The sequence below is a fragment of the Colossoma macropomum genome, unplaced genomic scaffold (assembly GCF_904425465.1).
Source record: "Colossoma macropomum unplaced genomic scaffold, Colossoma_macropomum, whole genome shotgun sequence".
NCBI classification, from domain to species: Eukaryota; Metazoa; Chordata; class Actinopteri; order Characiformes; family Serrasalmidae; genus Colossoma; species Colossoma macropomum.
The window spans coordinates 36,818,848-36,831,281 of NW_023494804.1; the positions used below are offsets into that span (position 1 = coordinate 36,818,848).

The 12,434-nt window shown below is 38.5% G+C and overlaps 1 protein-coding gene across 1 annotated transcript in view; it reads right to left on the reverse strand.

Annotated features, from left to right (window-relative positions):
* Positions 1-1,892: 1,892 nt before the first annotated feature.
* The window catches only part of LOC118824277 (fibrillin-2-like), a 107,480-nt gene continuing 96,938 nt past the window's right edge, over positions 1,893-12,434 (reverse strand). The window contains exons 59-65 of the mRNA XM_036594304.1: positions 12,215-12,337; positions 10,756-10,872; positions 9,839-9,967; positions 6,575-6,694; positions 4,737-4,968; positions 4,214-4,388; positions 1,893-3,612 (exon numbers count right to left, since the gene is read on the reverse strand). Of these exons, the coding sequence (XP_036450197.1) occupies positions 3,238-3,612; positions 4,214-4,388; positions 4,737-4,968; positions 6,575-6,694; positions 9,839-9,967; positions 10,756-10,872; positions 12,215-12,337 (1,271 nt within the window). The 3' untranslated portion in view covers positions 1,893-3,237. The remainder of the gene's footprint in view (positions 3,613-4,213; positions 4,389-4,736; positions 4,969-6,574; positions 6,695-9,838; positions 9,968-10,755; positions 10,873-12,214; positions 12,338-12,434) is intronic.

Genomic DNA, 12,434 nt, shown 5'->3' on the forward strand with positions numbered 1-12,434 from the left:
AATCTGTATTGCATCCAGTTACAGAGTTTATTCAGCTAATTCTTTACTATTTTTAATTTATTCTTCAGTGAAAATGATTTACGTTTTATTGGACCTCAAATAACATAAAAATTACTTTGTTTTTTGGCTGAGCTGAAAATTTGTGCATATATTTTTTTTTTTTTCCCTGCCTGCTCAAATCCTGATCCTCTTCATACTGATTCATACTGAAAGATTTCAGTGTTAGCTGTCCACCAGCGACATGCAGGCTGCTTTTGTCATTAACACTGGGTAAACTGTGATTCAAGTAATAAAAAAATGCACTGTAATGTTTCTGCTGAAGTACAAAAACCTCAAAAATGCAACATCCTTATATCTTGTTTCATGAGAGTTACAGTAAACAAAGAGCACCTCTTCTGTGTCAGGACACATATTACACTGGCTCTCATATGACAGACTCGCTGCTTTTAAAGACTCTAACTGAACCGCTGTGAAGGACACAACAGACTTTACTCTGCTATCAGCTTTAGGTTCAAAATCATCTTGGCAGAATGCCAAAAATGGTTTCATATGTCAATGTCTAAAGGTGAAATATAAGAATATGATGCAATGCAAACGTTTCAGGTAGATCAGCCAAAGATATTTTAATCTGCACTTTGTGTCCTAAAGAAATTAAAACTGCTTTTCCATTTTTCCTGTTTAACTGAACTTTTTTCAATTTTTCACTCTTGTTCTTTCACTAAATCCTCTTATTTGTCTTGACTTTTTTTCTGCTATGGCTACTGGAAGACGTGCAAATCTTACTTTCTTTCTTAATTTGCATTCCATTTGCATGAAATTTACAAGAAGCTGTGAGTGCCAGTCGTAGCAGCTGGTGACTCATTTCTAACGACTGTAAGGGCTCTGTTACCAACTCCTGATGCAATTAAAACAGAAATAGACTCTACTGGACTTAAACCAAACATCATGCACGGTTAGTTTGAAATCTGATTAGGTCCTGAATAAAAGAACAGCCTTTCACTGTTTATAACCATCTAGGCCTCCTGATTCTCATTGGGACACTAATAAAATCACATCACTTACTGCAGGATGGAGGGGAAAATCACTGGCCCCTATGTTGGCCTTGATTTTTTAAATTCACAATAATATATTTTAGTTAAACAATGTAAACCTTTCTGTGAGGTAGCTTCCACGTCTGGTTTAGTTCGTCCACATTGCTGTGAACAGTTCTGATTTGGTAAGTTTCTCTAAAACAGAGCATTTCACATCAAACCCCTCTTAACTGAATCTTAGAATCTTAGATTTTTAGAAGAATTGTAGAATTTCCCTTTAATATAACACTGGAAAATGAACATGATATCCAGAAATGGTGAAACTGCCCATAACCAAGCAACGTATAAAGAACAGACTGACTGTTTCCTTTTCTCAGTGTTAGTTTTGGTTGTCACTTTGGTCACTTTGGTCACCAAACATGCGTTTATCCCATGTTGTTACTAGCAACCGCCAAAATAAATATAAAATCAGTTTAATGAAAAGGCTATCATATATACACATGTAGGAATCTACAATTTGTATTATAGCTGTGTTCAAATTTGACAAATAGTAGTGTTTAAAATGGTGGGATTTATATAGGACGTCTGAGTTAAGACTGCGTTACATCTTGTCTTGATAACCATCACAATCATTGCAATAGAGAGTAGAGCCCATTTGGAAAAATGCCTTTTAGGCTTTGTTCACCTTACAAGCCTCATTGCTTAAATCCGATTTTTAGCTCAAATCCGATCTGATGGTTCACACTTGTTTAGGTAAGTGATTCAAATCTGTCATTAATGTGAACGAACTGGCGTCCTGAAATGACCCACATGCACACATCCTACTCAGTAACGTCACGTGAATGAATCACGTGCGTCATCAGCAAACAGACTAACGAGCAGAACGAGCTTCGCTGCAAAGATAATTAACTCTGATCAGCTCTCAGCTTCTTTATTATTAGAGAGAGACGAAGGAGAAACAGGTGAGATGAGTTGCTTTTCCACCGTTAACAGGCTTTAACCTCTGTTCGGCACTGCTGCCATGGTAACGCTGAATGGAACAAAAGCACATGAATTCCGATCTGAGCGTCACATTAAGGTCACATGGCCACGAATCAGATACGTATCCGATCTAGGACCACATATGAAAGTGTCTCAGGTCGGATTTGAAAAGATCAGATTTGTGTGTCCACACAGCCCTGAAAACATCAGATCTGAGTCACATTAGGGCAAAAAATCGGATTTGTGCCACTTCAGCCTGGTAATGTGAACGTAGCCTTACTGATGCTGTTAGATCAGAAGTGACTGAAGCTGCAAAAGAACTGAAGAACTTTTTGTGGTAGCTTTGGTCTCCTCTCTGGCCTTTGAATGAACCTTAATGACAGCTATATGTCACTTCAGTAAACACCACCATTCAGAAATATTCCTGCATGTATACTGTTGGCCTTCACGAGCACATATATGAAACAAAAATATACTATTCACTCCGAATTACATATTTAACATATTTAAGCTTACTCCTGGTGCGTTCATGGAGGTTGACCGCTGGACCCTAAAAAAACACAATTGTCTTCTTACCTTAGACAAGACAAATTAGGGTCCAAAGTCGGCTTCTTTAGCTTTGCACCAGAGCAACTAACAAGTAATGGAGGCTAACTTGCCTACATACTTGCCTAAAACTGTGTGGATAAGTGATCTCAAATTGACTCATTTAAGTGGTTTCTGACTTTGACATACTGTTATGTGTAAAAGTACAAATGTTGGTTGTAAAGCTACAAACAGCCATGAAAGCCTGAATTTGTCTGTATTTTTGTCCATTTTTATGGAACAGTATGTCATACAGGGTCAGAGACCACATAAGCAAGTCTATTAGAGATCACTCAACATGGTTTGAAGTAAATACTTAGCCATGCAGTTTGGATGATGCTAATTGCTGAGGAATAAGCTTCAATTACTTGTCAGCTACGTTAGCTTTGTGGCTGCAGTGCAAGACAATCTGTGCAAGAATCCAACTCTGGACACCAAACATGTCTTAGCTAAGCCACTACACTTGAAGTAAGAAGAAAATTGTATAAATCTGATTTCTATCCAAACCGTCCCTTTGATGTTGTGGTTAAAATGGCTTATGAAGCTGAGATGTAGCACCCATCATTTAAAGAACGAGCTGCTGATCTTTGGTGTGTGAATGAGCTTCACAGTGTAGTCACACAGGCCACACAGTGGCGATCTACTGCAGTGTGACGTGCAACTTCATGTGCAGGTCCTGGCCCAGATCTCCAGCGAGGTAGTCTCTGTCTCTGCCGTCTTCCAGCTCTCGCAGCTCTGTGAGATTGTACAGTGGGGAGCTGCTGATCTCCAGCTCGTACGATCCTGCAGAGGCTTTCTCGTGCAGGCAGTGCAGGTAGCTGAGGCCCTGACGCCGCTGGAGCCGGAAGACTCCGGCCTGGTTTCCCGCTCTGATGGAGTAAGAGACGTGGTGGTTGAGGGGTTTGATGGCAGGCACCAGCTCCAGGATGTGCTCTTCAGGACTGCACTGGGATATGCTTAGTACTAGGGTCAGGGGCTGTTCCATGTCCACACTGTCCAGGCTGACCGGAGCTCCCTGCACAGAATGAAAACAAATACAATAACTTGGGGCTAAAGGTCACCTTCAAGACTGCATTACCTTGATGGTCAGTTTATATGATGTTGCCTCAGGCTTGTTGGTACAAAAAACAAACAACAACAACAACAACAACAACAACAACAAAAAAGAATTTAACATCCCTAAGTAAATGCAGTACATATTTTAAAGCTTTCATTTCATTTCAAGTCTTCATTTTCCTCTTACTTATAATGTAGCTGATCAGCCAGAATATGTTTGATGTCTCAAGTTTGCTTCTGTGCTATGAGGCTAATTAAGGTTATAGAAACCTATACTCCACCAATTAGCATCCTGCAAAATGCATGCTTAAATCATTGCACTTGTCTTAAACTGTAATAGGTGGTTAAGCAACCTCAACTGTCAGTCTTTATATATAACAGTGTGTCATACAGTGCCAGAAACCAAACCGCCAATCTATTTGAAATTACTTAACAACTTGACACAGTTTGAGGCAAGTGTGTGAGGATTTGGACACTAAACATGGCCATGGCCGATAGACTCCCTTTAGGATAAGAGGAGAACTCTGTAAATTTGATCTGAGTAGATTTATTTCTCTCACTTCTTTGGGCTCTGTTTGGTTGGCAGTGCGTCTCGTCCTGACTCCTCTCTTTTGGAGGCTGTTGATATTACAGTCGTAACAGCCCTCTGGAGAGAGGCTGTTATCCTCAACTGCTCCAGCTGCACCTGCAGATCCCAGCCGGCCCTTCCCAAAGCTCAGGCCTGACACACAGTGCCTGCATACACACAGATAGATAGATCTTTATTTATCATTGCATGAACTACCTAAGACACTGATGTGGTACCAAAAGTGGACTCTTTTTATGATTGTCATGAGAAGGTAAACAGCTCAGTGAAACACATTACAAGAGGCAAACAATGTAACTCTACTGATTAATTTATCAATACAATGTGTGTCTGTAAGAAATAATGTATGAATGAATGTCTGTGTAATCGCGCAAAGTGAACTCTGAACTGTTCTATAACTGAAAACAAGTTTCTTGTTTGTGCACCGGTGGTGTACCTCAGTGTATCCTAACATTCTTACTGTCTCCTTCAGGCTAGCCCCCCTGTCCCCTCCTCACCCTTGGCCCACCCTGTAGTATCCAGGTGGGCAGCCACACAGGTAGCCCCCCTGTGTGTTGGAGCAGCCGTAGTTGCAGGGGTTCTTGAAGGAGGAGCACTCGTCTACGTCCTGACAGCTGCTGGAAAGCTGCTCAAAGGTGTAGCCTGAGGGACAGGCACACTTGAAGCTGCCCAGCGTGTTGTAGCATGACGCACTGCCACAGGTTCCAGGAGAGGAGCATTCGTTTTCATCTGCAGCACAGACACGCTGAGGGTTAGGCTTTGTGTGTAGTTTTATTTTACTTTATCAGTATTTTAACTGCATATTAATCCTCGCTGAGCACAAGTGAAGATGTGGTTTATTTGAAAGGGAAAACTGGGGAAGAAGCCCCCGAGGTGTAAGATGTCTCCCTTGCTTTATTTTCTCTTCTGATCAAAATGACTGGTCCAAATCGAATCTCGACACATTCAAAAATTCACTTTTTTTTAAATGTCCTTAAGGACATTTTTATAGGGTATTACTGGCATTTATTATTCTTCATAAACTTTACTGGGGTCCGTTTTTGGTCATTTGTTTGTAGTGATGTATGCATTTATATTAGGTTGTACGTTTGGCTTTGAGAGTTAAAAGTTTTGTCTTTTTCTAAGTGAAAGTTAGGCCTTTAGGGAAAGTCCACCCAGACAAGTGATTCTATTCAATGTTATTTGTTTTCATAGCTTATTATAATGAAGTAGAATCATTAAGATGTACATTGATAGGGGCCTCAATTTCATTTTAAACTATATTTTTGTTATACTTTGATTAATAACTAAATTTTTGAAAACAGCAAAGACTAGAAATGATTTGAGATATGAAGTATATTCTGTAATATTCTGTAATTAGATGACAAGTTGTTGCAAGATTCACCTGGGGAGCTTCTTACCCCAAAAGTGGGAATAGTGGGGAGTTTGTTTTGAAGATTTTATTTTTTGTGCAATAAAAATGACTAACTGGAGAGAACATCATCATCAGATATGGTTTAGCTTTACAGTAAATGTTATTAAGTAGGACATTTTTCCCATTTCCCCCCCAAACACTGCAGTGAAAAACAAACATTAACTTTGAAATTGATTCTCTACAAGAACACAACTGTTTTGTTCTATAGAGGGTGCTGTTGTACTGTCTACTGCTAAGACAAACACAAACTCCCAAAGCACATTTCTTACATTAAGAAAACAAATGCATGTAATTTCTGCCAGAGCAGATTTGTAAACAGTGCTGTAGTTGGCAAGATACACATATTATGTGCAAAAATTAATATGGATAAATACATAAATCACTGCAGGAATTGCAATGTGAAAAGTAGTGTTAACTGAAATACTTGTGGTTGTCTGCCTGCTGCAATAAAAGAAATGTAAACCCTAAATTAGCAACTTCACAAAAGCTGACCATATAAAACAAGACTCTTTCAGCTCCACAGCAAACCTTTTACATGGCTGTTGCTCTGTGCAAAGAGTGTGCAAAGAATGTTACGTCCAGTAATTGGGTTAGTAGTACAATGCACAAATAAGTGCTTTGCAAACAGTTATATTTTATTTCCCACAGGACCTTCCAGTAAATTTGATTGTGTTCCAAATTATATGCTAGGTAGCTTTTTGGTTTTAAAGCCCAATCTACTGTCTAAAGGACATACATATTAAATAGAATATTTACACAGAGTGGCATCACATTTCACAGTAAGAATGAAGATCATACAAATACATGAACTGATGAGATCTGACCTGTGATCAGGGATCTAATTCTATGATTGATACATGTGGGCCTGTGTTTATACACACATACAGTCTGTACACAAGAATAAAGAGAAGTATCACTCACCAACACACTGGTTCCACTGATAGTGCTGGGTGTAGCCCTGTGGGCAGCTGCAGCGGTAGCCCCCCAACATGTTCTCACAGCCAAACTGGCATCTATGGCTGCTGCCACACTCATCGATATCTACATACAGAGGGAGAAACCAAGACAGAGGGAGAGAGACAAAGAGAGACAACAATAAAGACTTTATAATGCTAGTCCTGCAATACTAAAGTAGTATATTGTTACTGTCAGAAAAACAAAACCTTTCATTTGTTTTTTGTTTTTTTTTGGAAATTCCAGCTGCCGTTTACAGTGTTGAAATTCCATTTCTATTGACAAACAGATCAAAAGAAGTGGTCCAAAATGACTGAGAGTAAAATCTTGCATTAAAAGTTATGAACATTTTTTTTCTTATTTTCTGGAGATACGAAGTTCTGACACACCAGTGACATTATATGTAGCTATTCATTACTGAGTAACAGACATGAACACTAGAGATGCACTGATTTTTTTTGTAATTTGAATCAGGTTCATATCTTGCAATATTGATATGGATACATAACCTTACAAAATGTACAATCTATCTGGATTAGCATTACAGAGAAATAAAACAATTGTTTCTTTAGGGTTTCGATTGCAGAAAAATGAATAAATGCAGATATTCTACTGTAGCAGACCAGCGTCATATAAAAGTTCTGCTCTTCTGGAGTGCAATAAATACATCAAATCAAATATTGTTTTGAAATATTGGTCAAATCTAACAATCTATTTGTGTTATTATACAATTTTTTAAAGCAATTATCTGCCAGTTCCAATGTGATTCCGATATCATTGTGCATCCCTGATGTACACTCACAGCAGAATGACACATCAAACCCGTCGCAGGGAGATCATTAAATGCAAATCCTCAGAAACCAGTTTACACATATATAAACGCCTTAAGTCTTTTTATATTACAGTATATCTTCTCATGCATTGTGAAGGCTTCCATCCAGTCTGTGATGTGGTGGCACTGTTTCTTTCCCTTTCCTCCCAGATGCTCTTGTGGCATTGTAACAGCTCCACATTAACTTAATGAGAAACTGAAAACCTTCTCTGGGAATGTAAAAGTGCCTTTTACGTTGAAGTCCTACCAGAAATGCAGTAGTTTCCATGGAAAAATGAGCAGCGCTGTAGCAAACTATTAATGTGGACCTGATTCTCTGGCTCAAGGCGAGCTGGCAGTTTGACAGTACATCGGTTTCCAATATACTTATGAAGAATGAAAGGCCTGTTGCTGTTAAACAGCTTGTCCTTCTCATCAGCTCATGGCTATGTTTGCACGTCTAGCTCTTTATCTGTAAAAGAGCAGGTACACGATTCAAGGCTGTGTTCAAAATTACCTCTTACAAGACATAGCTGTCTACTGGGTATAAGGGCATAAGTACGTTGCTATTCACCTCTAAAAGTGATTCGGAACAGAGCCAGTGCAATATCTGGGAGCTGAGCCATGTTGGAGCCAAAGGCACAAACCACTGCACCACACAGCTTCAGCACTCGTAACCACAGATTAAAAGCTCTCCCTCTGGACTGAGGTGAGTTGCTTAGTGTAAGTAGCCACGAGCATATTGTTTGGAGAGTGCCAACAGGAGCTGACCTTTAGGCCCTGCTGCGGTGTGCAAAATCAAATAAAAAGTCCACAAAAATGCAGCACTTCAGGTCTGATAGGAATGTGAGAGGCAAATTATGGTGACAGAGGCAGTATATAGCAGATAAATTTCATATGGCTTCATTTTCACTTTCTAATAATACTTTAAACTGATTTTGCTCCATGCAGCAGGACAGATTTAGGAGAACACAGTTTGTTGGAATTAGCATTCCATTACCTGTCCACTTGCCTAAACCTACTTACTTTAGCTTGGCTCTAATCTGCCAAATTGTAAATGACAAAATTAAATGAAAAGCAAAAAATGCATGACAGTTAAAGGGCCCATATCATGGAAAAACAACCTTTTTTTGAAAAGTTTGAAATAAAGTGTTTGATGTAGTGTGTAAACACAGTTACAGGTTCAGAATGTACTGTTCATTTGCCAGTAAATACAGTCCATATATGGAAACTAAGCTGCAAAAGCAGCTCATTTTAAATGCACTGTTTCTGTGATGTCATCAAAACCAACACATTCACTTATTGGTGCTATCAGAACAAAACCTTGCATCTCCATTTTTGACATTTTTCAGTTTTTGGCATAATTTGAAAATGCCTGTAGTCCTTTAAATTGCATGTAAATTTCAGGATGAATGGACCAAAAGTAATGCCGAAAAAGACTTGGGAAAAAAGTCTGGTTCCATTGACTTACATAAAAAGTAAAGCAGATTTTTTCCTTCTCCTGTAAAGTTATCATTTTGGACATACAAAGTTTTGTTCCGACTGCAGCGATATACATCCACCTGTTTAGCCTGCAGCAGTTTAGCCCACCTGAAAGGAGTGTTTCAGCTCAGACTGCTTTTTGTTTGAGGTGCAATAGAGCACAGCCAATCAGAATGGAATGAAAACTAACCATGTATAAATGAACAACTGTTTTGGGTAAATAAAGCCACACAAACATATAAGTGGTGAAAAAAAGCACAATACGAGAAAAATCAAGGGTTTGGGCCTTTTACAAAAAATGACAATTCTTGTTCAACTAAAATTGCAGCTTCAAATTTTGTTGAAGTAACAACATACTGACTTGTTGCACCTCCTCAGTGTATTCAGGCTTCAAGATAAAAACAGAACAAGCTTTGCTTGAAATCTTCAGAGCAGTAATTCTCTTACTGAATTCCCCCATCACATGCTTTTAATGAGTCATACTGAATCAGGTTTCAGCTCTCAGGGAAAAGTGTTGTTTTCAAGCATGAGAAATCTGGCAGGGCAGTGTGAGTGTTTCGCCTAATGTGTAACACCTCATTGTACTGCTCCACTGACCTCTGAGCTGCAGTGAACCATGTAAACCGGATATATCTGATTTGGCCATTGGCCACATCCGTATTCATATGATCAACGGACTGGAGCTGCTGTGATGGATCAGAATCATGCAAATGATCAATGTTTGACTCTGCAGCACATCTTTATTGCTACAATAAATTGCGAGAGCTTTAAAATACATATGTGTGAGACTTCTAACAACAGCCTTGTTGTTTATATTCAGTCAGACTGACTCTATTGCAACCATGTGACAACACAATGACCTACTAGTAGAGGGATTTTTGCCTATTTGTCATTTTACATGTTTTTTATAAAAATAAACATTTTTTATCACACTTTACCTTCACAGTGCAGGCCAGTAGAGTCCAGGCTGAATCCTCGCTGGCACTCACAGCTGAAGCTGCCTGGTGAGTTCTGGCAGATGCCTTTAGCTCCACACAGGCTGGGCTCTGCAGCACACTCATTATTATCTGGAGGAGAAAACAAAACAGGAAGTCTCACTGTCATCTTTGAATTCTATTTTCAACTGAAAATAAATAAAATGTTAATTAAACTATGAGCTGCTGACTGTTAGGCTGTTGCAGTTCAGATGGCTGTGGGTGAAATCGAAAAACCAAAGAGGTGTTCGGCTTAAATTGAAAGCATGTCAACATTAATAGCAATTTCATTTTATATTGAGGTAATAAAGTCAATATACAGTACTGTGAAAGTCACAGATCATCCTTTATTTATTTAATTTCCAGTCAAAATGGTCATTAAGTACAAGGCATTCTTTTTCCAGGAGATATTTCTGAGGATATTAGATATAAGATAATCCGCTTGCATAAGGAAGGGGGAAAAAAAAAGCAAACGTTTACACACCTAGAGCACCAAAAAAAAAAAAAAGTCAAGTTTTTCAAGACTTTACTGTTACTCCTTTGTATAACTTGTAGACATATGTCTGACTGAAATGAGCTGTTGTTCTTAAGGCTCCATGGTGCAAGTATTTTAAAAACAATGCAAGTTAATAAAGTAATAAAGACAAATTGAAATAATGATATTATATTTAGTTGTTGAGACTTTTGGGTAATTTTCTATTATAAAAACAGAAATAACTTGCACTTAAAGGCCTTTTTGACTGGAAATTAAACAAACTGTGGTCTCTGAATTTTGTACACTACTGTACGCTGACTTCACCCATCAGAGTGTGGCAGAAATGAAATAAGCTCATATAATGCATCATTATTTTGTTTTCTCTGAGTGTGTTTTATGCACTCACCTATACAGGCTGTGTGGTGTTGTGTGAAACCCGGAGGACACTTGCATGTGAAGCCACCAATAGTGTTAACACACATAAACTGGCAGTTGTGCCTCTTCGCCTGGCATTCGTCCAAATCTTCAAAACAAGGAAACAAAATCAAACTCGATTACTCATCACTCTTTCTTTAAAATACATGCAGCGCTGTGATTTGCTGTGATGTTCCAGTTCTGCATGCTTGTTGACGCTGAAAGTTATGAGATCTTTTACTAAAATCTTATACTGGACTTGCAGAAACCCAAGTGATCCAGAAGGATTTTATATTTTATGTATTTATTAAAGAAAGTTGAACTATATTTAAGAACATGTGGGAAAATAACATGCCTTTGATCACTTTATTCACTAATGTACAGAATTAAACATTCCCTGTATTTACTCATCATCATGGGCCAGTGTACTGTCCACCACTGAAAAGTGCTTGAACTCTGTAACTCTTCAGTTATGAACTGTTTTGTTCTAGTTCTTTGACAGTGTTTCACAGGGGTCACCGGCCATTCTAAGACTTGTTTGGATTAACATATGTCTGCTTGTATATTCTGGATCTTTGTCACAGAGCATGTGTGCATGGTTGTTCACTGCAGTGTTAATAGGTTTTAATGGCTCCTCTTCTTGGCTCTATTAGGCTATGTTAATTGTAAAGTTATTATATTTACACTGGCAGGATCAGTCCCCTTCTACTTAACGCTGCTATTTCACTAAAATAATCTCACCTGGCACCTTCTCACAGGATGACTTCCTAGCCTAACCTAAGACATGTCCTCTCAAATGACAGAGAAGGACAAACTCAGGATGGTGGTTACTGTGATGACAACTGCCCTTTCATCGCCCAGCAATAACAGCTAATCACATCTCAACTGAATCATGCTGCCAGATAGGAATGTGATCATATGATCACTAAAGCAGAAAAGGCTCATAGCCTGCCTTAATTAAAAACTGTGAGGTCAGTGTAAAATTTTTCTGGATGACCGACGGTGGCTAAAGTTTTACGACACTATTCATGTTACCATGTGTCTTACAATCCCCAGCCCATTTCGTTACACTATAATACTGCAATGCGAGTATTTAAAGGGTCCATATCAAGGAAAACATGATCTTCACCATGGCATTTAAGCTCAATTAAATATTTCAAAACATACCATTCACTTAGCTGCAAAACAGCCTGTTTCAAATTTAATGCCTGTTATAAAGAACAATAACAAAAACAGTCTGTTTAATTTATAAAGAGAGCTGGAAAGAGAGGTTGGAAAATGGCCATGTAAACATGAATTAGGACTGATTTTGGTGCTTAAATCTACATAAATATCATAAACAGACTTCATGGGGACAACAATAAAATAAAATACAGATATAAAACGTGAGCCCTTTAATTAGAAAGGTTAGAAAACCTTTAGGGTGCAAAACTCATGAGTGAAAACTTTACCTTTACATGATCTGCCGTCCTCTTGGAGGGTATAGCCACGTGGACAGGAGCACACATAGCTGCCCTCTGTGTTCTTACAGATGAAGTTGCATGGCTTTGGAGACATAACACACTCATCCAGATCTGAGGAAATACCAGACAAATAATAAACAGTGATAAGTTTATGTAATTTATAAAATAACATTTCTATAATGAATGTTTGACAGGAAAAAGAAACAGA